This window comes from Aspergillus karnatakaensis (genome assembly GCF_047715665.1).
Source record: "Aspergillus karnatakaensis strain CBS 102800 unplaced genomic scaffold BJY04scaffold_10, whole genome shotgun sequence".
Taxonomy (NCBI): Eukaryota; Fungi; Ascomycota; class Eurotiomycetes; order Eurotiales; family Aspergillaceae; genus Aspergillus; species Aspergillus karnatakaensis.
Window position 1 is genome coordinate 274,086 of NW_027395722.1, and position 22,077 is coordinate 296,162.

Genomic DNA, 22,077 nt, shown 5'->3' on the forward strand with positions numbered 1-22,077 from the left:
CCCAGTTCTGGAGGGGTACGAGGAAGTTAGTCAAGAGTAACGGCCAGGGTTAGGCACCAAGAATGCAAGCTCGATGCCGAAGACTGACCGGAATATCTTGTGCAAGGGGCGAGCGAGAGATAGGAGGCTCTTCGGATGGTTGCTGTCGTCGCTCCTTATGAATTCCCGTTTCTCGTCGCAGGAGCCGAGTGGCCGCCGAATCCCTTTCGGGGCTAGTAGGTGGATCACGTGGCCCGCCCGTTTCATATCTTCCCTCTTCTCTTTGGGTTTACTCTCACTCTACCTCAAGATGCACGTCGTTGCAAAAAGACACAGCTCAACAGGCTGAAGCCTCGAACCTATTTGATGGGGTTCTTCCCTCAACCTTTGTGGCGCTGCAGGTACCCTTCATTGTACCGAGCATCTCTTGTTCTAAAGACTAAATTAGCTCAGAACAAACAATCCTGATGTTCCCCACCTTCTCTAGACCACTCTGATATACTACAGCAACTTGAAGCGATACTTGTTAAACTTCTCGCTTGTCTCAACTTCACCGCGTATAGTCACCTGGACATGGCCACGGGAGATATCAGCGACGATGAGATATCTCTAACGTCCACTGTTGAGAGTGAGCAAAAGTCCGAGTATGAAGTCGAGACTATTCTTGCTGAGGATGAATTTCCCGATGGTAGGAGGTATCTTGTTCGGTGGGCTGGCTATTCTGATGACAGATCCACTTGGGAGCCCGCTGATATGTTTGCTGCCAATGAGACATTTATCGACTGGGAGACGAAGAAGCAGCAGATTGCCGAAGGGAAGGAACCGGCTTTTGATGTCGCTGCATGGGAGGCCCGATTACGTCGCCTGGGCGAGGAACGGGACCAGAGAAAGAGCAAGAGAGCTGCTAAGAGGCGAAGAATAAACTCGGTGCAGCTGAGTGCCCGTCGCAGCGCTAGGGCTGTCCCTGAGGCTGCAAAACAAAGACCCAACAAGCCCAAAAGCCCTACAGCTCCGTCAAGCACCAACTCGTTGCCCTCTGGTCGTGCCCAACCGGCCAGGAAAGCACTGTCCGGGCCATCTAGAAAGTCCCCGGTTGGCTTTGGGAGCAGCGAAACTGCGCCAGATCGATCCAGACATAAGAAGCCCATAACCGACACCGGTAAGCTGTTTCAATACACCTCTACTCAGTATAGGTTTGCAAAGGCCTTGAAAAGGGAGCCTGAACCGAATATCAATCAATTAGATCTGAGACGACCATCGGATTGGGATCCCATACCCATATCGTCCGCTAGTGCAGCTCAACTTGGTAACTCTCGCCATCTACCAGCCCCTGTCAATAATAGTCCTGTCGGATATGCACCCGGATCGAGCTCCTTGTCCCCGAGCTCCTTGTCCCAGCCGGACAGCAACACGGAGAATTTTCCTAGGTCTGAAAATGACGAGGCCACGAGCCTAACACGAAGGGACACTACCTCGAAGGGTGTTCCTAGTATGTCTCCGAGAGAATTCAGCCTTGAGGTTCCCCGCAGAATACCTGAGCGGGGCGCTTACCCCGTTTACTCACATCCCCACTCTTCTCGCTGGTACTATAAACCCGATGTGTACGTCACAATGTATTTTGGGATAGACAAACTGAAAATCGGGAATGTGAGGTTATGTGACCTTGAGCCGGAAACAAGGCTCAGAGTTCTCAGAACGAAAGTCGGAAAGGAGATTGTGGTGTGGTTCCGTGATTTCTGTACTCTAGAAGAGTACAATGAGCTTTGCAACCGGGTGAGTTCAAGATGTCGAGTTGCTGCTTTTGATAGGAGGTTGTCGCAAACACTAACATGAAGCCCATTCACAAGCGGGGAAGGAATCACAAATATTCAAACGGTTGGGTCGAGGGATTCGACGACACCGAGCCAGCGATTCGCCAGGCAGCGGTTACTCTGTGGCAAAACAGCTTAGTTGCCATAGCGCGGGTGGACAGTAGCAATGATCTGTTGGCATACCCCCCAGGTTCTCATTTCGCATTCCTTGATGAGGGCGCACGCAAACCACAACCAGCGTACCTAAACCTTACTTGCAGGTTTTCTCTAGGGTCTTTGGATTTTCTGAGGTCAAGGGCGAAAGACAACCTCCGTCATCTGTCAGAAATGAATAACAGCACGAAAATAGCTCAGCCCGACTCAGTTATGGTGAATACGGGCAACTTCAAACAATACCGCAGCCTTGACATCACACAAGAGAATATGCAGTCTCCTACAGCTTCTCCTACACTCGACAGCCCGATTACAGCAGTTTGTACTTCATCTCCATCTCGAAACAGGGCAACCCACCAGTTTTCGATTGGCAAGTCAGCTATGCAACGGCTCAGCTATCTGTCAGCCGAGGGAATGAATAATGACGATCAAATTGCTCAAGCCCGAAGCCCAGCCCGTACTGACCTAAAGGCTGATCCAGCTATTGACCTAGATGAACTCTTCCGTGACAATTTCAATATCACATTTGAGGGTCTATGTAATATCAATAGCAACGAGAAAGGGAAAGCATCCCGTGTCAAGACAGCATATGTCTGGTTCCCTGAAGATTTGGCCGTTGTGAGGGGCGAGAAGGAATTACTGCTGGAGCTCGTCAAAAAGCACACATCTCTTTCGTTTTCTAATAGTCAAGATGGAGACTGGGAAAAGTTTTCTGCACTTGCACTCACTGCGGATATGCATGCCGCCCTTCTTGTGAGTCCTCTCTTGTCCGTCACATACACTACCTAACTGATACCTTGGTAGTTTCATGAGTCATTTGCCGACTATCACAAGATTCCTGCCCTCCGAGAAATTCTTCGTAGGTCTAACGCCTCGTGTTGGAATGTCTCTCTCTCCCGGCCGCTTGAGCCGGTGGGTCGCGGGGTTTATTTTCAGCGACTATTCCCTCACGGCGGTGTCATCCTGTTAACCGAAGACTTTATGATTCGAGATACCGAGGCTACCATGATCACCTTGGAGTGGTTTCTCGACTGGACGAAGAGAAAGTTTCCTGGAAGCTGGAAGATAATGCTTCGACCAGATGTCTTGAACTGGGTAAAAAGGCAGACAGAGCGGTGTGACACGAAGGTATCGAAGTATGTGTTTTTCCAGAGACCCGGCATCTCAATGATCTTTGCTTTAACATTGCACAATAGGTGGTTTATAATCTACCAATTACTCAAACAGCTCGGACTTAAACCGTACGACGACCTTCTCCCAGGCATTGAAGACGACGACCCCTTCGACAGCCTCGTTATTTCTCCACCCAAACTGCCAGATTACGGTTCTCGAACTCCTGAAGACTCGCCAGATATTCCCAGGGATTGCACCCAAGAGCAGCGAGACGCTGACCACCTCGCCGAGTTCTTTGCCGGCTGGTGCCTGGTCAACACCCATCGCTTCCGCAAATTCACTATGGTCACAGCCCTCAGGCCGCTCGATCGATGGATGAAATGGCAACACGTCGAAATCCAGCCCTCTGCTAAAGACTTTTTCAATAATCCTGCATTCAAAGTGGACTACAAGACAATTTGGGATAGGGTAAACAGCAGGCCCAAATCTAGTCAAGCACCCGATCCAGGTTCGTACACCCCGAAGACCCCGAGAACCCCGAAGCCAGCCAGTGCACCTGCTTCTGAACAACGATCTTCGTCGTCATCATCTACCGCCCAGGCATCGTTTAAGCAAACTTATGCCCAGCCATATCAGTGATATCAGTAATTTTCTCCGGATGTGTATGTGTCGGAATGGAACAGTATCATCTTTTTTTTTCTCTTGTTCACTTAGCTTTACCGGCCATGTTTTCAGAGCTGTACATATCACCTAGCTGCTGACAATACAACAAAGCCAATGCATTTTTTTGAACATCAGAGCAACAGTGTTATAAATGCAACACGAACAGGCGAGCCGTCATCAAAATACCAATTCATGATATTACAAGTGCTCCTAGAGATGCATCGTATCTTTCATACCGCGCAAATAGCGAGAAGGATTATGCTTTCTTAAATAGAACTTCAAAAACTGGCGCACGCTAAGCCTATGCTCACAGATACAGGAATATGTTGCACTTTGAGACACCGATTACGACCCAGAAGCCCGACTCCGATATTCTTTAAAACTAGAAGTGGACGGAAACTGTCCGAACTCGTTAGGCTGAGGCCTCCCCTTGCCTTTGAGCTTACTCTGCCGCTGCCGCTCTTCCCACCGGTCTTCCTCATTCGCAATCATTGCGTGGAAGCGTCCTCCCTGGCCGCGACCCATATACACAGGCTTCTCGTTCCGTTCCGCGACAGACTCCGTGACGAGGACAAATTTCACGCTCGAACCAGGTGTTTCGAACATTGCGTCGCTGAGTATAGTTTCCATTTCCTTCCGGAGGGCGCGAGCCCCCGTGCCCATCGTGAAGGCATTTGCAGCGATCTTGTGGAGAGCGGGCGTGGTGAAACGGAGTTCGATGCCGGATAGAGAGAAGAGCGTTGTATATTGGGCGACCAGGGAATTGCGGGGTTCGGTGAGGATGCGGACGAGTAAGGTCTGACTGAGGGTGGATAGGGCTGCGGTGACAGGGATACGGCCTACAAGTTCCGGGATGAAGCCGTAATTTTGAAGATCAGTGGGGTTGAGAAGGTCTAGGGCATTGAAATAGGTGGGCTCGACATCGTGTGTTGATACTGAGGGAGGTGTGAAGAATGGGAGGTGTTTCTTGTAGAGAGCTTCTTCTTCGGAGCCGGGGAGGATGGGGATGGGCTGGTTTGGTGTGGAGTCGGAGGTGTGTGAACGTTCGATTGAGGTCCGAGGGGGTGTCCGAACTGGCTGGCCAAAGCCCATGGAGCCTCGTGATATTCGGTCCATGACGACCTTGTGTAGCCCGACAAACGCGCCAGAGCAGATGAACAAAATGTTATCAGTACGGACATTGTAGACTTCGCCTTTTTGTGCGGAGTTGCCTCCGCTGGGAGGAGTAAAAGGAGGATTCCCTAGCGGGTTATTTGAAGGATATGCTGAGGAACTGGGTGTGCCACTAGCACGAGGTGCATTCCGCTCCTGTTTCGCCTGCACTTGTACTGTTGTTCCCTCGATTATCTTAAGCAAGGCTTGCTGCACTCCTTCGCCGCCCACATCCTTGCCGTGGCTGACTTTAGCGGCTCCGATTTTGTCTATCTCATCAAGCACAATTATGCCGCGCTCTGCTTGCTCAACGTCGTAGTTTGCAGCAGCCAGGAGTCGGTGCACGCACACTTCCGCATCCTCGCCGATGTAACCAGCTTGGGTGAAAGGTGTACAATCCGAGATGCTGAATGGAACCGAGAGCACCCTTGCGAGCGTTTTTGCCATCAGCGTCTTTCCAACTCCGGACGGGCCCAAGAGAAGCACATTAGACTTCTCAAGTTGTAGCTGTGATGATTCGTCTGGCTCTAGCTTGTTCGGTGTCTGCGGGGGTCGCGGTGCATGCTCAGGAGATAGAAAAGCAGCGCGTTGCTGGCCTGGAAACTCATCTAGCTTAGCATTAGCAGCCGTTACAGCTGGGCCCTTCTCTCGTGAGAGAAACAAATAACTAAAGACTTACCTTCCACCGGATGACGCTCGGTAGACTCCCTCCGCGCACGCTTGGCGTCTAACTCCTCAGCTTCTTCCTGTCGTCTTTGAAGTTCTTGCACTCGCTGGTAGTGATTATAGACGGCGACGCTCAGAATTTTTTTGGCACGGTCCTGTCCAACAACGAACTGGTCCAGATACTGCTTCAAGGTCTTTGGGGTAATGCGCGGAGCCCCAAAGGCGGGGGTGGACCCCAACGGACCGGCCGTGGGCAGACCGGGTTCATAAAGGCCGGAAAATGGCTGGTCTGTGAAATCGGATCTATCGAATTGTGAAAGTGTAGGGAATGAAACCAACGAGCTCGAGAAGCCCCGATGAGCATGTGGAGGACGCAGCTGGAGGCCGATGGACGGCCGATAGCGGAGGGCAAAGCAGCGGCGCACGCCGCATGACGGCAGCCGCAGCATGAGAGGCGCTACGATCACAAAGGCTGGTGCACAGTGACCGGGTATAATTCAAGTGAAGGAAATGTGATAGTATATCTAACTTGGAAAGAGAAGCAGCAGGAGACAGAGTGACAGATGGACAGCCGGCCGGTGAGGAGGTCGGGAGATAAGATCCCCGATCCATCGCGTCATGCAACCCTGCCAAATGCCCCCGCCGTTTTGACCCCCGCTTTTTAGCTCCTCTAGGTAGTTTCGCTCTCGTGACACTCATGCGTTTATTGTTGTTTCTGATCTTCTTGACTGTCTCAATGCTACATTGATTATCCTAAACGTCCAGGTCAACACACCCAGACCAGAAGATGTCACTCTTGGCTGGTTCCACCAGAAATTCTATACCCGGCCGAGTTTTTTCGCGTGCCGAGGCCCGCGCTGACTGCATCTGAGACAAACACAAGCCCTCGCAGATGGGGGTGATGATGCCTTTCTTGTGCAATACTACATAGCTGGAGACGATATTTACCTCCGCCTCGATGAGGTGTGGATTAAATCCGCAGCTAGGTGTTTCGGCCATGATGGAAGCTTCATGCATGATCTGCAGCATCGTCCATTCGCATAGTGGGGCGCCAGTGATCACACTCATACTTGAACCATGACCACTCGACTCGAAGAATAACTGCTCTGATGGCCTTCTCGACAGAATGGGCCCAGCGTTGACCGCCGTGGGGGCAATTGTTCACTTATTTGTTTTGAAAGCAGGCTGCTGCTCCATGGTTTGCGAGATAAACCCCCTCAATGCTGCCCATCGATTTGAGACTGAATCAGCAGCGGCTGGTTGTGAGCTGGGCGTAGTCGCTGGCTGTATACTGGACATTTGCGCCATGTTCTTCGCGAATCGATCACGCTCCGTCCTTTCAAGCTTCTCTCTGCGTTTCATAGCGCCTGGTTTATGCTTCAAGGTCTTTTGCTTGATGATATTCATCTGACTGGGGTCGTTCAGCTCCGTCTCCGCTTCGGGCAATGCATCGGCTAGCGATTCGAGGTTGGCAACAAGTTTCTTGGATGTGCGACGTCGTTTATTCGACTTGGCAGAGCTCTTCTCGATCTTTGATACGAAGCTCGAGTGTTTGATCAAGCGCTTATCTTTTTTAGTCGTGCGGAAATCGTCGTCAAAGAGCGAGGCCTTTTTGGGGAGCGAAACCCCACTGCCGGCAGCAGGATTTGGGCGATTGGTTTGCTTTTTGATCGATCGAGTTGGAGCCTGAGCGAAATATCAGTCAAGTCGATCTATCAAAGCCAAATGTAAGGTGCCGTTTTACCATCTTGAGTCAGATCCAGATCTCTTGTGGTTGACAGAATAATTCTCACAAAAACACAAACAGGACTAGACTGATTCTCCTTCCACGGCTCCCACCGCCCACATGACCTCCCCGCACGGACACGTGAGCACTTTTTACTTTTTTGGGGGAGCCTGTGATAATCCGAGGAAGGTCTCCCCCTCCTGCTCTTAAGACTGGCTGCTATACCCCTATCAACACTCTCGAAAATCTCAACGATCAGAGTCCAGAACCACTAGGCTAGTCCGACGTCTACATTGCAGGCTCAACATCTCTTTGCCTGTTTTATTTTGCCCTGTCTTGCCTCTTATCCCATTTCTGGACTAGGTTGACCCTCTTGTTGGGGCAAAACAAGATCCACCTTCGCGAATTATAGAAGCCTCGGATTGTCCTAAAATCCAGAATTGTCCGTCCCCTACACCTCGTACACTTTTCGTCATCGCCACCACATCTTAGGGGATTCCTCGTGAATGCGTCTGCTGCCTCCTCGAGTTCTACTCAGAGCCCTACATCGGTCCCACAACTTTCAACGATTCCCGTCCATTCATATATTCCGGAGTACCCTGTTGAACTCGACTCTTTCTCTGCATCCGCCCTCTTCCAAACGTCTTTCAACCGCAAACCCGCAACCGTCGCACGTACTGTCGTCGACTACCAGCAAGATGGGCTCGCTCGCACCGTATAAGCGGAAGCACAAGGTGACGGTCGTGGGATCTGGCAACTGGTTTGTTATACAGCCAATCACCTTACGGTATTTGTTTATCTTTGTGAATGAACTAACCTGAAGATAGGGGTACCGCCATCGCCAAAATTGTTGCCGAAAATACTGCCAGCAATCCTGCTGTTTTCGAAGAAGATGTCCAAATGTGGGTTTTTGAGGAACAGGTCGAGATCCCGCAGTCGTCTAAACACTACGATGCCGCTTCTCCTCTTTGCCAGGGCAAACAGAACTTGACCGATATCATCAATCAGACACATGAGAACATTAAATATCTACCTGACATCGCCCTGCCGAAAAATCTGCATGCCAACCCGTCGCTAGTAGACGCCGTTCAGGACAGCACAATTCTTGTCTTCAACTTACCTCATCAGTTCATCATCAACATCTGTGGTCAGATCAAGGGCAAAATCCTTCCGTATGCGCGTGGTGTATCTTGCATCAAGGGTGTGGATGTGAATGAGGAGGGTGTTCACCTATTTTCTGAAACTATTGGCAAGATCCTCGGCATATACTGCGGCGCGTTGTCCGGTGCCAACATCGCCAACGAAGTTGCTCAGGAGAAATGGTCTGAGTCTAGTATCGGATATGACCCCCCTCGCTTCGACTCTCAAGCCCCTTCTCCAAATCGATCGCCTTCTGCGTCCACCGATGACATTGTGCACTTTGAGCACAAAGATGTATCTGGCCAGTTTTCGCGAGTAAAATTGCAGGCTTTACCTTCGGAGTTCCCTCCCATCGACCACTCCCTCCTCAAAACGCTCTTCCATCGTCCTTACTTCCACATTGGTGTCGTCAGTGACGTTGCCGGGGTTTCCCTGGGTGGCGCCCTGAAAAACGTTGTTGCTGTCGCAGCAGGCTGGGTTGTAGGGAAGGGGTGGGGAGACAACGCGAAGGCCGCAATTATGCGAGTCGGTTTGTTGGAGATGGTCAAATTCGGAGAACAGTTTTTCGGCGCCACCATTAATACTCGGACATTCACCGAAGAGAGCGCCGGTGTGGCGGACTTGATCACCAGCTGCAGCGGCGGACGAAACTTTCGTTGCGCGAAGCTTAGTGTTGAAAAGAACCTTCCTATCGAAAAGATCGAAGAGACGGAACTCAACGGCCAAAAGCTGCAAGGCACGTTGACTGCGGCTGAGGTCAACAGTTTCCTGAAAAAGCAAGGGCTTGAAGAAGAATTTCCACTATTCACTGCAGTCTACCGTAAGCAGACTCCAGCACTACATCTTTTTCTAACCCGAAAACTTACCATTCTATAGGCGTTCTTCAAGGCACCATGACCGTTGACGAGATTCCGGCCTACATTGAGCGGTAAATACGACCTTAAATAATAACCCCTTTGGATTCGTTCCCTTTGTTAATTTACGAAATCATCTATTGAATTTTGACAGCAAGCCGATTTCACATACATCTTCTGCATCTTCTGGGTTGGATGAGCCAAATCATGACAACGGCATGAGTCAGCTGGTTTTGGGCGCCAAATTGTGAAAACGCGCTCCCTTTATCTTCTCTTAATCTTGTATGTTATAGAGAGTTTTTCAAGGCGTGGAATAGTTCGCATACATGTATATAGAGAGTCGAACTGCAATAGACCTAATTATAGTTATTTTGCTGCTGTGGTAGTCAAAAACTTGGTCGAGATCGAGTCTGTGCGGAGATAGGTACTGGCAGGGGTCTAGACCATGATGTCACCCTCCGCGGGGTGATTGGAACAGGCTGATCAGGAACCGGTTCAACCTGCTCCTCCTCCTCTTCTCAAGAATTCCTCTCCCGATTTCTCTCCCCAGTTCCTTTCTTTGCCCCTCCAGCTATCTCAGAGCCAGGCTCCTTGAGGTATTACGAGAATTGCCGTCTCGGGCTTCGCTGATCGTTTCGCGTCCTTGCAACGGCGCTTTTCGCTCAATTGCGCCAACAAAGTCAACCTTGAACCTGAGCTACTGGACAAGCGGGAAGGTGCTTTCACAACGCGCAATGGCCGAAGAAACCTTCTATTTGCTTCCGTTGAAGGATGATGGCTCTCCAGACGTTCCCGGGGGATACATTTATCTACCCCCACCAGACAGCCCTAATTACTCGCTCCGCTTCGTTATCGAGGGCAGCAGCTCAATCTGCAGGGATGGCACTCTGTGGGTGAACATTCCTGAGAGCGGCAAGGCTTTTGACCGCTCCTCTTTCCGAGAATTCAAGTGAGCCTTTCGACTAAATAACACCCCCCGGCGGCAGCTGCTAAAACAATCCCCACAGATTATCTCCTGATTTCAGCAAGAATATCCAGATAGACGTACCTGTTACTCGCCCTGGATCTTTCGCTTTTTACCTGACCTACTCTCCTCTTCCGGAGTTCTCAATTACTTCCACGTCAACCACGAATTCAACGAACACACCTACTTACTATATTGATGTCGCACCAAGGCTCAATCTCGAAGGCCGAGGCATTCCCCTTAACGCTCTTTCAATTTTTTCAGTCAACTCGAAATTCATGGGCAAGTACCCGGAAGACTGGAATGGATACCTTAGTAGCATCTCTCGACGCAAGTACAACATGGTTCACTTCACACCGTTAATGAAGCGAGGATCATCAAATTCACCCTACAGTATATATGATCAGCTGCAGTTTGACGACATTGCATTCCCGAATGGTGAGACAGACGTCCAGAAGCTTATTAAGAATATGGAAGAGGAACACTCGCTGCTCTCGCTCGCTGATGTTGTTTGGAATCATACGGCCAATAATAGCAAATGGCTCGAAGAACATCCCGATGCTGGTTACAGCGTGGAGACTGCCCCGTGGCTTGAGTCAGCATTGGAACTAGATACTGCGCTACTGCAATTTGGCAAAGACCTGCAGAAGTACAGTCTGCCCACTGAGTTTGGGAGCGTTGACGACTTGTCGGCTGTTATTAATGGTATAAAAGAGCATGTACTCAAAGATATCCGTCTCTGGGAATTCTACGTTATCGATGTCGAAACCAACATTCAAATCATTGTCGACGAATGGAAAGCTTCTAAGGACACAGACTTGAGCAGCGGGCGATGGGCCCAGCTCAACTTGGAAAGATTCAAGGCATTTCCCTTAGAACAACAGACGGCTCTGATACGAGGGGAAGGAATTCCAGCCGCCAAACAACTTCTGGGGAGATACGGTAGGGCTATCGATGTTCAATTTGGTGCGGCCATCACTACTGCACTCTTTGGCCAGTTTGACTCTGCGTTTGAGCAGGCTTCAGTTGAAAGCGCTCTACGAAAGCTACTCGATACAGTCAACGTGCCGTTCTATGAGGAGTACAACTCTGATCTCTCGATTATTATAGACCAGCTTTTTAATCGTATCAAGTATTTGAGGATTGACGCCCACGGCCCCAAACTCGGACCAGTGACCAGCGAGAATCCTCTTATAGAGTCATATTTTACACGACTACCTCTGAACGAAGTGACTAAGAAGCATAGTTCAAAAGCCCTAGCGCTGGCAAACAATGGCTGGATATGGAATGCAGATGCTATGCGTGACAATGCCGGGCCTGATTCTAGAGCATACCTACGGCGAGAGGTGATTGTTTGGGGGGACTGCGTCAAACTACGCTATGGAAGCTCTCCTGAAGAAAGCCCATTCCTCTGGGACTTTATGACAAAGTATACGCGCCTGATGGCCAAGTACTTCTCCGGGTTCCGCATTGACAACTGTCACTCTACGCCTCTGGTGGTAGCAGAGTACTTGATCGACGAGGCACGCAAAGTTCGCCCTGACCTCGCCATTTTTGCTGAACTTTTCACGGGCTCTGAGGAGGCTGACTACATATTTGTCAAGCGCCTTGGTATCAACGCACTCATCCGTGAGGCCATGCAAGCCTGGAGTACGGGTGAACTGAGTCGCTTGGTGCACCGTCACGGCGGCCGCCCTATCGGAAGCTTCGAACTTGATCTGTCTTCTCCTGGCCTTGACTTCTCAAAATCTCAATCAGCTGGAAGTGAGAAGGAAGTCATTCGCAGTATTCGTCCAATTCCGGTTCCGGCGCTCTTCATGGACTGCACTCATGATAATGAGATGCCAGCACAGAAACGAACTGCAAAGGACACTTTGCCGAATGCTGCACTTGTTGCGATGTGCGACTCTGCTATTGGGAGTGTAATGGGCTATGACGAGATCTACCCGAAGATAGTAGATCTGGTGCACGAGACTCGTCTATACTCTTCGTTTGAGCTTCCAGAGTCTCCAGCTCTTGATGATCTGGCTAGCCTCGAAGGCATTAGTGGTCTGAAGCGGTTGCTCAATGAGCTCCATACGAAAATGGGGCAGGAAGGATACGCTGAAACCTTCATTCACCATGATGGCGAATACATAACCGTACACCGGGTACACCCTCAGACCCGTAAGGGCATCTTCTTGATAGCCCACACAGCTTTCCCCGATCAGAATAGCGGTGCCATCCTTGCCCCCACCCATCTTGAAGCAACTCACGTTAAGCCTATTGGCACTTGGCTTCTCACTGTCCAGGAAGAGGACAGTGACAAAGATAGTGCTCTGGCGGACACTACTCACCTTCGAGGATTGTCTAGTAAGGTTTCCAGAATTGAGGGTACCAAGGTCGAACAGAAAGACAATGATACCATAATATCAGTGCTGGATACATTTGTTCCGGGTTCTATTGCCCTCTTTGAGACTTCTATTCCTGTTTTTGAACAAGGGGATAGACTCAGCAACGACAACATTACCGAAGGCGCAGATGAGGCATTCTCCGGGTCAAATCTTGTTGATCTCAATTTCGTGCTTTATCGTTGTGAAGCTGAAGAACGCGACTCAAGTGGTGGTCAGGACGGAGTATATAACATTCCGAACCATGGTCCACTGATTTACGCAGGCCTTCAGGGATGGTGGAGCGTCCTCGAGAATATCATTAGATATAATGACTTGGGGCATCCGCTTTGTGATCACCTCAGGCAAGGCCAATGGGCCCTCGACTACATTGTCAAGAGGCTAGTGAAGGCTGCGGGCAAGCCTGAGTACACTGCGCTCGAGCGTCCCGCGAAATGGCTGGAGTCGAAATTCCAGGCCGTTCGTGACTTGCCAAACTTTCTCCTACCTCGCTACTTTGCCATCATCGTTCAAACTGCCTACGTTGCCGCTTGGAACAAAGGGATACAACTCCTTGGCGATGATGTGCGAGTGGGCCAGGTGTTCATCCAGCAGCTTGCTATGGTAAGTGTGCAACTTACTGGGTACGTGCCTTCCGCATCTTTGTGGCCTGCAAAGCAAGTGCCAAGTCTTGCTGCTGGTTTACCACATTTTGCAACAGACTGGACTAGATGTTGGGGTCGGGATGTCTTTATTGCTCTCCGGGGGTTGTTGCTGTGTACAGGAAGATTCGACGATGCGAAGGAGCACATTCTTGCCTTTGCAAGTGTGCTCAAACATGGTATGATCCCTAATCTCCTGAGCAGTGGGAAGCTTCCACGCTACAACTCTCGCGACTCCATCTGGTTCTTGTTGCAAGCCATCCAGGACTACACAAACATGGCACCTAATGGAGGAGAAATTTTAAGCGAGAAGACCCCAAGGCGATTCCTCCCATACGATGATACATGGTTCCCGTTTGACGATCACAGAGCTTACTCTAAAAGTTCGACTATTGTGGACGTCATCCAGGAAGTATTCCAGCGTCACGCCCAAGGGCTCTCCTTCCGCGAATACAATGCGGGTCCAGATCTTGATATGCAAATGAAGCCGGAGGGCTTTCAGATTGACATCAATGTAGATTGGACAACTGGTTTAATATTCGGTGGCAATCAGTTTAACTGTGGAACATGGCAGGACAAGATGGGAGAGAGTGAGAAGGCCGGAAGTAAGGGAGTGCCTGGTACACCACGCGACGGCGCAGCTATCGAAATTACCGGACTCGTCTACAGCGCCTTGAAATGGGTTTCAAATCTCAACGAACAGGGTCTATACCCATACGACAAAGTGGACATCGGAGATGGTAACTCCATTACCTTCAAAGAGTGGGCGGCCAGGATCAAAAACAGCTTCGAACGCTGCTACTATGTCCCGGAAGATTCGAAGGAAGACGATCAATATGATCTCGACTCGCACATCGTCAATCGCCGCGGCATATATAAAGATCTATACCGTTCCGGAAAGCCCTACGAAGACTACCAGCTCCGCTCCAACTTCCCAATTGCTATGGTCGTATCTCCCGATCTATTCACTCCAGCAAAAGCACTGGGTGCGCTTGCCCTTGCCGACTCTGTGCTTGTAGGGCCTTTGGGCATGGCTACACTGGACCCGTCTGACCTCAACTATCGGCCAGATTACTTCAACTCCGAGGATTCGACCGATTTCGCAACATCAAAGGGGCGGAACTACCACCAAGGCCCAGAGTGGGTATGGCAGCGGGGATACTTCCTCCGGGCGCTCCTGCACTTTGATCTTACCCGTCGCAAGACTGCTGATGAGCGAACTGAAGCATTTCAACAAGTAACCAGGAGGCTAGAAAGCTGTAAGCAAGCTTTGAGAGAAAGCCCTTGGAAGGGTCTCACAGAGCTCACGAACAAGAGTGGAAGCCATTGCCAAGATTCGGTATGTTTCCTCTTACCCCAGACGTGCTGTACTATGCCTCAAAGGACCAAGTCTGATATATCTCGCCTTGATAGTCTCCGACCCAAGCATGGTCAGCCGGTTGCTTACTAGACCTCTACTATGACGCATCACGATCTACCTAGCATTTTGTTTTCTCAAGAAGCCAATATATAGTTCACGAGTGTCAAGTATACAGCACATAGAAAACGCATTGTCTGTTAGCATGAAGTACTCACTACCATAGGAGGTGATAAAAATATGATAATTCTTTTTCCGGGCTCCAATTGCTTCCTTTTCTCTCAAATAACTTCTGAACAGAATGTTATAGGCTGCACAAAAGAGCTCTGTGCATAAAATGTGGATGACTCAGCATTTATACACAGTCCGCATGGAGGACCGGATCGTCAAGATGAATTGTCGCGACTCGCTAGCTTGAAAGAGGTTACAAGCTCTTAACATCGGTTTGTTACCGAACCCCAACGCCTCAGACCACATCAGAACCTTACTTTTTGACTTATATTATACCTTCTGTGCATAGAGCGACCCTCTCGATTTTGCGACACAGCATAGCACATAACCTTGAGACCCCTGACGTCAGTTGTTGTCGAGCTGATCATCCGAGTCCTGGGCAGTGTGCTCAGCGTTCCTAAATGCATTCATGATCGCGCGGCTCATCGGAATACACTGATAATCGAACCTTTACCCTCCATATAGCCATGTCGCTCACGGAATCTCCCGTGGCGGCAATGGCAACCGCTTTTCCTCTCGCGAACAATGATACAGCAGGTGAACCCGGCGACCCTGGGCCCCAGCGGGATTTGTACACGCAGCTTGTTATCAGCCTTGCTCTAGGACTAGCAGCCTTCTTGTCGTTCTGTGTATGTTCAAATTCTCCGGTCCCGCTTATCGACCTTGCTAACGAGGGGTCCGTGAGGCAGCTTCTCCGGCCGAAATGGACGGAACTATATGCGGCTCGAAGGCGACAACGACACGCGGCTGGACATTTACCGGAACTCCCTGACAGCTTTTTTGGGTGGATACCCGTACTATATCGGATAACTGAAGAACAAGTGCTACAGTCTGCCGGATTAGATGCTTACGTTGTATGTACAGCATTTTCTCTTTTTTTGTCTTGGGTACATTTTGTGCTAACAAGTTGGTGGTCTAGTTCCTCTGCTTCTTCCGATTTGCGATCAAATTTCTATCAACTGTGTTTGTGCTGGCAACAGTCATCCTCTCTCCGATCCACTACAGCTACACCGGGAACTTTGGAATTCCGGATTGGGATAAGGACATTGGTCGCGGAAAGGACGGGAAGAAGAAGCTCGTCACGGACCCACCGTACCTATGGACATATGTGGTGTTTACCTACATTTTCACCGGTCTAGCTGTGTTTATGCTGCTTCAAGAAACTAAGAAGATTATCCATATCCGACAGAAGTACCTCGGAAGTCAGACAAGTGCGACTGATCGGACTATTCGCTTGTCTGGAATTCCTCTTGAGATGAGCTCCGAAGAAGCTATTAGGGAGTTCATTGAGGGACTGCACATTGGCGATGTTGAAAGCATCACGCTTTGCCGAAACTGGAGTTCACTGGACCGTCTGATTGAAGAACGACTCGAAGTATTACGAAAACTTGAAACCGCTTGGGTTAAGTACCTGGGCTACAAACGTATCAGGAAGTCTGGGAACACTCTGCCTCTTCAACGTCAGCAGCCGACAGAATCAAGCTTATTCTCTGAAGACGACGAGAGAATGCGTCTTCTTTTAGAGAATGGACACGACGAAGCGTATGATCACGCCGGGAATCGACCAATGGTGCGCATTTGGTACGGCCCGTTCAAATTACGTTACCGAACGGTTGACTCCATTGACTACCATGAAGAGAAACTTCGAAGACTCGACGAGCAGATCCAAAGCGCACGGCAGAAAGACTATCCGCCTACTGAGCTCGCATTTGTTACTATGAAATCTATTGCTGCCGCGCAGATGCTTGTTCAAGCCATTCTTGATCCTCATCCGATGCAGCTTCTCGCTAGATTGGCCCCGTCCCCCGCTGATGTTGTTTGGAAGAACACGTATCTCAAGCGGTCAAGGCGAATGTTGCAGTCGTGGTCCATTACTATACTAATCTGCTTCCTGTCTGTTTTCTGGTCAGCATTGCTTGTTCCCGTTGGCACCCTTGTGAAATTGGAGACTCTCCATAAGGTGTTTCCTCAATTGGCCGATGCCCTGTCTCGCCATCCCCTCATCCAATCACTTGTGCAGACTGGTCTTCCTACCTTAACTTTCTCTCTTTTGACGGTTGCGGTTCCTTACCTGTATAGCTGTGAGTATTAGCCGACTCTCTGCCTCATTAATCTGCATGCGATGAATGCTGATGATGACCTGCTACAGGGCTTTCTCACCATCAAGGAATGATGTCTCAGGGCGATGTTGAGCTCTCCGTCATCTCGAAGAGTTTTTTCTTTTCGTTTTTCAACCTGTTCGTGGTTTTCACAGTTATTGGAACCGTAACGAATTTCTACGGTCTATGGGAGCACCTTCGGGACTCATTCAAAGATGCTACCACTATAGCACTTGCACTTGCGAAGTCATTGGAAAGTCTTGCGCCGTTCTATATCAATCTTCTGGTCCTTCAAGGCCTAGGGCTGTTCCCGCTGCGGCTCCTCGAGATTGGGAGTGTGTTTATGTACCCTATCAATTACCTCATGGCAAAAACGCCCCGAGACTTTGCCGAGCTTTCTACACCACCTACGTTCAGCTACGGGTACTCGATCCCACAGACGATACTCATTTTGATCATCTGTGTGGTATATAGTGTATTTCCGAGCTCTTGGCTGATCTGCCTTTTTGGGCTGCTGTACTTCGCGATCGGGAGCTTCATATACAAGTATCAGCTTCTATATGCGATGGATCATCGACAACACTCAACAGGACGGGCTTGGCCCATGATCTGTAACCGGGTTTTGGTTGGTCTGTTGGTCTTTCAACTTGCTATGGCGGGAACACTTGCTCTGCGCAAAGCCATTACCCCGTCTCTGCTTATTGTGCCTCTTTTGGGGGCCACGGTGTGGTTCAGTTACTTCTACACTCGCAGCTACGAACCTTTGACTAAGTTCATTGCTCTGAAAAGTATCTACAGGGATACACCTTCTTCAGGTGATATTTCGCCCTCGCCATCATCCACATTCTCACCGCCTGTCGCACTCGACCGCGATGCGTTCCCGATCCGTCTTGGAGGACAGGTGCTCGGACTCAAGCTGAAGAAATACATTAACCCAAGTCTCATATTACCCCTCGACAGCGCCTGGCTGCCGGGACGCAATCCCATGCCAGAGCTTCAGCAGGGCTTTGAATACTACGAGAACCCTAACCAGGTTTCGGTGTAAACATACCCCGATGAAGATCTCTCGATTATACGACCTGTTGTCACTCTTTTACGTCTGCATATAGATATACCACCTCTATCCAGCGTCTTGATGTTTTAATTCTGTTTATAATGCTAGCGCATGACTGTCGATCGCCACGGAAGAAGGATTGTGGCTGCAGGAGATACTGCATGGCTTGCAGGTAACAGGTGGTGCGACCCCTGGGTTCAAGGTTGCGACAGGAGCTCTACGGTAATATCTATAGCCTTACTCTGTACATGAATTCTAAGTATCGATATGACATGAATCTAAATTTTTCTTTGCTGCAAGGAATGGCAACAGGCAGCTAGACAGATGGTGATAAGGCTGCGTTAGACGACGTATGCTAGAAATAGATGATGGTGGGCGGCAGCGTAGCATTGCATTAACAGTGCCTGGGTCTTCAGAGTAGGATCATTATCCCAGTTATAGCCTTGGGTTTATATAGGTCGACAGCTAAGTTGGTAGTGTGGTGCGCTTGAATTTATCCGGCGGTGCGACCGTGACTACTTCTCCATCCATGCTTGTTCGCTCTTCTCCTCCCCTCAACATCCTCACGCCCCCTTCTCCTAGATCTACGGTTTGCATTCAACCAAAACAACAGGCTTGTCTTGTCTGTCTCTGATGACACAATCAGATTGCAAGCAAGCTGTTGCCACCCTCTGGCCAGTATGTGAGTGTGAATCCTTTAGCGGCCATTGCTGTATGGTGCAGCGACTGATTTTCGTCATTGCAAGGAGCCAAAGACCCGCTCACGATCTCTAGTGCTGCTCTTTTTTCCGTTGTCGCTCGCCAACAAATTACATTTGTCCCTCATGGCTCCGCCGGCTCCAGCGTCAAACTTCCCTCCGCAACCACTGGCATAACCGTACTCGGTTTTCACCACTTCCCCACCGTTGTCGCTGGCCCTCCCCCGTTTATGGTTTCCAACCGTGCGGATCGCGACAACGCATTCCCCACCATTAAGAGCTCCATTCTATCTTGCCGAGCGTTCTATCGACGGATTCGAGGCCGCTTCTGCGGGCGCCCTGTTGACGACGTCAGAATGGCGGTTGTCCCACACTTCACCTCCGTAGACCGTGGGTGTGGCGGCGCTGGATGATAACCACATTTAGCAATCCAGAGGTCATGGTAATCAATCCTGGGGACAGTCAGGTGCTCTTTGAGTTTGCGCTGGTTCTTATACCTCTGCACCCCTGGTGGAAATATTATTCTTTCACCTAACTTTAGATTGAGTTTCATACCACTACTTTTCTTATCCGCGATAGTCATATATTACGACTACAATTGATCCCGCCACCATACTCAACGGAACGAATCGATGAAGCTTCCACACACGCTTTGTCCGTCCTGTTCACATTCTTGATGCTTCCGGGAACGATAGGGTCTCGTCTAACGGTATTGATTGTAGAACGTTGGGCATAACTATTGGAATTTTGGCTGACAAGGCGAAGCGATTTGACGCACCTAGAGGAGCCCTTTTTGCTCACATCACGGTTCATTTCGGATGCGCTGCAATCAGCAACCTTACGCTCGCGTGACACTCAGAAGCAGACAATATGCAAGCATCTCTGGATCTTTCGAACCCGGGCCTTGGCAGCGGCAGCAAGGCTGGTACTGAGATACCCCCTGCAGTGACAAGGAGGTTGCTAGAATTTGTTCCCAAGGACGCTCGACGGTCTTTGCGCCTGACGTGCAAGTCCTGGGCCCGAGCCATCGACGAGGTCTTACCATTGTCGCTACCAACTGCAAATACTATACCCTCCGAGCTACTTGCCCAGATCTTTCACTCATTGAGCCCTCGAGACTTTGACAATGCCCGCCGAACATGCTCGCGATGGATGCGTGCCAGTCTCAATGAGCGTTTATTGGAGAGTATGCTTAAACGAGCAGGTTGGTGGGATAGCTGGCGAAGGGATAACCGAAATAGACGTGCAAGTCAGGAGGATTTGCACGCAGAGAGCCTCGCATGGAGAATGAGCAAGCGGTTTGCCACTGAATGCATTTTGTCAGGCCGCAAGACGAATGTCGAACGGAGTGGCTTTTTGACAACGAGTGTCGTCGACTTCTCGCAGCTTTCTCGAGATTCTGCGCCAGATTCCCGCGCCGTACCTTTCTCAACTCCATTTACTGGGGACGACGATATGTCACCTGCTTCTAGCTTCCACGTCAGCAACTGCGGAAGTTACCTCCTTGTGATATCTGGTCGCACGATCTACGTCTATCAATTGCTTACTCGACGTACCGGAAAGTATGTGCCACTGTCAGCGGAGGATTTGCGCAACACGGATATCGCTACTGTGGCCTGTATCAACTGCCCTGTGGAGGTGCTTTCCGCGGCCATTGATACCAGCACTCGTGACTTTACCGTTGCTGCTCTGATGGCTAAAAGACTTGGTATGATATGTGATCTCCTTCCAATTGATTGGCAGGAGCGCAAGAAATCTGAAACAGAAATGAACGGCTCGATGGGAAGCACCTCAAGGAGTGGTCGCTTTGGAACAATCTACTCCATGAAAATGGCGTCTCGACATTTCTACTACAACCTGTGCTCTACAGAGGATCCACCACGCAGTGTCTCAATTTGCCCCGGCTACCGCTGTGTTGCATTTGGCTCTGGTTCTGGAATTGAGTTACGCTGGGTTGACAAGCAGACTAACAAAGATTGTCGAAAGCACTTGCCCATGTCACAGCCAACAGAAATCCTACATTTCATGCCGAATAGGCCGGACAACCCTCTAGAGTTCCGTCTCATTTCCTCCTTGGCTAGCCCTGGGGTGGATGGTTGTGGCTGCGAAAATCTTTCACCCGGTGAAACGCGCCCATCTTGCCCGTTCCACATGCTGCAGGATGATGTACAGACTTTCAGCCGGTGGGCACCAGAACAAAAAGATCGCGTGGGCTTGGTGAGAACGACCCAATGTCACCACTATCGAGCAATCCCTGTCAACGACGGCGTCCATGTCTTGTTCGTTGAGCCTCGCAGCGGGTTTCTCTGTGTTGGATCAGATGCTCCGATTGATGGGCCTACAAGTCTAACAAGGGCTCTGGTGTGCGTTCCGCCGCCACTTGAAGACGATATCTCGGATGGATTTAAAGATACGCCACTTCCTATGGCCTTCGCTGCGGGATCTGACTTAAACTGGGGTCTTCGTGTGATAGCTGCCTATGGAGACAGGCTCGTTTTCTATTCGGTACCGCTGGATGTGTTCAATCTACTAAAAAAGGAGCGTGAGAGGCAGGGTGACGGCGTAATGGCCGACAGCGACCTTGCGCGGGACTTCTTCCTCAACCAACAGAGGGGCAATGCACGTCGTGGCAGTATCGCCCAGAACCAGAATGGCGATTGGGAGTTCCTCCTCAGCATCAGCTATAGACCTACTGCCATGATGTGGCCGTTCAAGATCTACGGGAAGGAGATTGGACGAGTGCAGAACGTGGTCGAGCTGGCACTTCAATCATCTCATGGAGGTGCTCGCATCTGGGCATTCAGTGCATCGGGTGAATCCAATATCATCGACGTCGACACATTTACCTCCACTTCTCAGCAGGCATCCGATATTCCCTGCAAATCGTTCACTATTGGTGCCGATGGACGTATTGCTTCCGCGCAGCTAGTCAATCGCTCCGAACACAATCTCATAGCACCTGATATGTCGCGTAAGCGGAAGCAGGCCGAGTGCAGGGCGGACTTTATCGGACGGCATATGCTTCGTCTACACAGCAGCCCAGCGATGCTTCATGGCCGTGATGCATCAGCGGCAAGCGATCTTAAGGTCAGCAACAGTCGACGCGAATCGTTTGCCGCACGTATCGTGGATGTCCAGATTCCGGAACTAGAAGGCAGGCGGGTACAGCCTGAAGCTGTCTACTAATTTCTATTCCTATTTTCTTCTCGCCTTTTTTCACATTCCTTTCGCAGACATAGCGCGGCGCTTGTTCTATACAGTACACTGATTGTATATTGTTTCGTCTACGTCTGATGAGTTATGTCTATACCACGATACTACCTTCTTAGCTTAGAACGCTGTCGTTTCATTACATCATTTTAGCGCCTTAATATCAGTCTCGGGGC

General features: G+C 50.1%; 8 protein-coding genes across 8 annotated transcripts; 6 read left to right on the forward strand and 2 right to left on the reverse strand.

The window, feature by feature from the left end:
* The first annotated feature begins 294 nt into the window (after window positions 1-294).
* BJY04DRAFT_182435 (putative Chromo domain protein Chp1p) lies at window positions 295-3,865 on the forward strand. Its single transcript, XM_073710333.1, has 3 exons — window positions 295-1,752; window positions 1,827-2,696; window positions 2,748-3,865. The coding sequence occupies exons 1-3, from the start codon at window positions 553-555 to the stop codon at window positions 3,693-3,695; spliced, it is 3,018 nt and encodes a 1,005-aa protein (XP_073574229.1). The 5' UTR covers window positions 295-552; the 3' UTR covers window positions 3,696-3,865.
* A 14-nt stretch (window positions 3,866-3,879) lies between these two features.
* Window positions 3,880-6,106, reverse strand: BJY04DRAFT_8153 (putative ATP-dependent Clp protease). Its single transcript, XM_073721131.1, has 2 exons — window positions 5,551-6,106; window positions 3,880-5,479 (listed from the first exon to the last, which is right to left on the reverse strand). Exons 1-2 carry the CDS (start codon window positions 5,984-5,986, stop codon window positions 4,065-4,067), a joined length of 1,851 nt encoding a protein of 616 aa, XP_073574230.1. The 5' UTR covers window positions 5,987-6,106; the 3' UTR covers window positions 3,880-4,064.
* Window positions 6,107-6,698: 592 nt separating this feature from the next.
* On the reverse strand, window positions 6,699-7,739 carry BJY04DRAFT_215386 (FAM207/SLX9 family protein; the record flags this gene model as incomplete). Its single annotated transcript, XM_073715462.1, has 2 exons — window positions 6,699-7,223; window positions 7,728-7,739. The coding sequence occupies 2 exons, from the start codon at window positions 7,737-7,739 to the stop codon at window positions 6,699-6,701; spliced, it is 537 nt and encodes a 178-aa protein (XP_073574231.1).
* BJY04DRAFT_182444 (glycerol-3-phosphate dehydrogenase family protein) lies at window positions 7,443-9,803 on the forward strand. Its single transcript, XM_073710334.1, has 4 exons — window positions 7,443-8,023; window positions 8,091-9,223; window positions 9,280-9,331; window positions 9,412-9,803. The coding sequence occupies exons 1-4, from the start codon at window positions 7,770-7,772 to the stop codon at window positions 9,506-9,508; spliced, it is 1,536 nt and encodes a 511-aa protein (XP_073574232.1). The 5' UTR covers window positions 7,443-7,769; the 3' UTR covers window positions 9,509-9,803.
* Window positions 9,788-14,869, forward strand: BJY04DRAFT_182448 (putative glycogen debranching enzyme Gdb1). The gene is made up of 3 exons (XM_073710335.1): window positions 9,788-10,206; window positions 10,265-14,591; window positions 14,666-14,869. Exons 1-3 carry the CDS (start codon window positions 9,992-9,994, stop codon window positions 14,732-14,734), a joined length of 4,611 nt encoding a protein of 1,536 aa, XP_073574233.1. The 5' UTR covers window positions 9,788-9,991; the 3' UTR covers window positions 14,735-14,869.
* Window positions 14,870-15,021: 152 nt separating this feature from the next.
* Window positions 15,022-18,292, forward strand: BJY04DRAFT_182451 (putative DUF221 domain protein). Its single transcript, XM_073710336.1, has 4 exons — window positions 15,022-15,469; window positions 15,530-15,694; window positions 15,760-16,921; window positions 16,990-18,292. The coding sequence occupies exons 1-4, from the start codon at window positions 15,308-15,310 to the stop codon at window positions 17,982-17,984; spliced, it is 2,484 nt and encodes an 827-aa protein (XP_073574234.1). The 5' UTR covers window positions 15,022-15,307; the 3' UTR covers window positions 17,985-18,292.
* A 209-nt stretch (window positions 18,293-18,501) lies between these two features.
* Window positions 18,502-19,333, forward strand: BJY04DRAFT_8276 (uncharacterized protein). The gene is made up of 2 exons (XM_073721148.1): window positions 18,502-18,675; window positions 18,749-19,333. Exons 1-2 carry the CDS (start codon window positions 18,627-18,629, stop codon window positions 19,102-19,104), a joined length of 405 nt encoding a protein of 134 aa, XP_073574235.1. The 5' UTR covers window positions 18,502-18,626; the 3' UTR covers window positions 19,105-19,333.
* Window positions 19,334-19,561: 228 nt separating this feature from the next.
* BJY04DRAFT_205889 (F-box protein) lies at window positions 19,562-21,877 on the forward strand (the record flags this gene model as incomplete). Its single annotated transcript, XM_073713644.1, has 3 exons — window positions 19,562-19,934; window positions 20,016-21,812; window positions 21,843-21,877. The coding sequence occupies 3 exons, from the start codon at window positions 19,562-19,564 to the stop codon at window positions 21,875-21,877; spliced, it is 2,205 nt and encodes a 734-aa protein (XP_073574236.1).
* Window positions 21,878-22,077: the final 200 nt, after the last annotated feature.

Excerpts from the sequence above, each read along its gene's own strand:
- BJY04DRAFT_182435 (XM_073710333.1), top strand. The coding sequence starts at position 553 with ATGGCCACGGGAGATATCAGCGACGATGAGATATCTCTAACGTCCACT. Across the intron at positions 1,753-1,826 it reads ACAATGAGCTTTGCAACCGG|CGGGGAAGGAATCACAAATA; the intron begins GTGAGTTCAAGA and ends CCCATTCACAAG. Across the intron at positions 2,697-2,747 it reads ATATGCATGCCGCCCTTCTT|TTTCATGAGTCATTTGCCGA; the intron begins GTGAGTCCTCTC and ends ATACCTTGGTAG.
- BJY04DRAFT_8153 (XM_073721131.1), bottom strand. The coding sequence starts at position 5,986 with ATGCTGCGGCTGCCGTCATGCGGCGTGCGCCGCTGCTTTGCCCTCCGC. Across the intron at positions 5,480-5,550 it reads CGAGCGTCATCCGGTGGAAG|ATGAGTTTCCAGGCCAGCAA; the intron begins GTAAGTCTTTAG and ends ATGCTAAGCTAG.
- BJY04DRAFT_182444 (XM_073710334.1), top strand. The coding sequence starts at position 7,770 with ATGCGTCTGCTGCCTCCTCGAGTTCTACTCAGAGCCCTACATCGGTCC. Across the intron at positions 9,224-9,279 it reads ACTATTCACTGCAGTCTACC|GCGTTCTTCAAGGCACCATG; the intron begins GTAAGCAGACTC and ends ACCATTCTATAG. Across the intron at positions 9,332-9,411 it reads ATTCCGGCCTACATTGAGCG|CAAGCCGATTTCACATACAT; the intron begins GTAAATACGACC and ends GAATTTTGACAG.
- BJY04DRAFT_182448 (XM_073710335.1), top strand. The coding sequence starts at position 9,992 with ATGGCCGAAGAAACCTTCTATTTGCTTCCGTTGAAGGATGATGGCTCT. Across the intron at positions 10,207-10,264 it reads TCCTCTTTCCGAGAATTCAA|ATTATCTCCTGATTTCAGCA; the intron begins GTGAGCCTTTCG and ends CAATCCCCACAG. Across the intron at positions 14,592-14,665 it reads GAAGCCATTGCCAAGATTCG|TCTCCGACCCAAGCATGGTC; the intron begins GTATGTTTCCTC and ends TCGCCTTGATAG.
- BJY04DRAFT_182451 (XM_073710336.1), top strand. The coding sequence starts at position 15,308 with ATGTCGCTCACGGAATCTCCCGTGGCGGCAATGGCAACCGCTTTTCCT. Across the intron at positions 15,695-15,759 it reads CCGGATTAGATGCTTACGTT|TTCCTCTGCTTCTTCCGATT; the intron begins GTATGTACAGCA and ends TTGGTGGTCTAG. Across the intron at positions 16,922-16,989 it reads GGTTCCTTACCTGTATAGCT|GGCTTTCTCACCATCAAGGA; the intron begins GTGAGTATTAGC and ends GACCTGCTACAG.
- BJY04DRAFT_8276 (XM_073721148.1), top strand. The coding sequence starts at position 18,627 with ATGACACAATCAGATTGCAAGCAAGCTGTTGCCACCCTCTGGCCAGTA. Across the intron at positions 18,676-18,748 it reads TGCCACCCTCTGGCCAGTAT|ACCCGCTCACGATCTCTAGT; the intron begins GTGAGTGTGAAT and ends AAGGAGCCAAAG.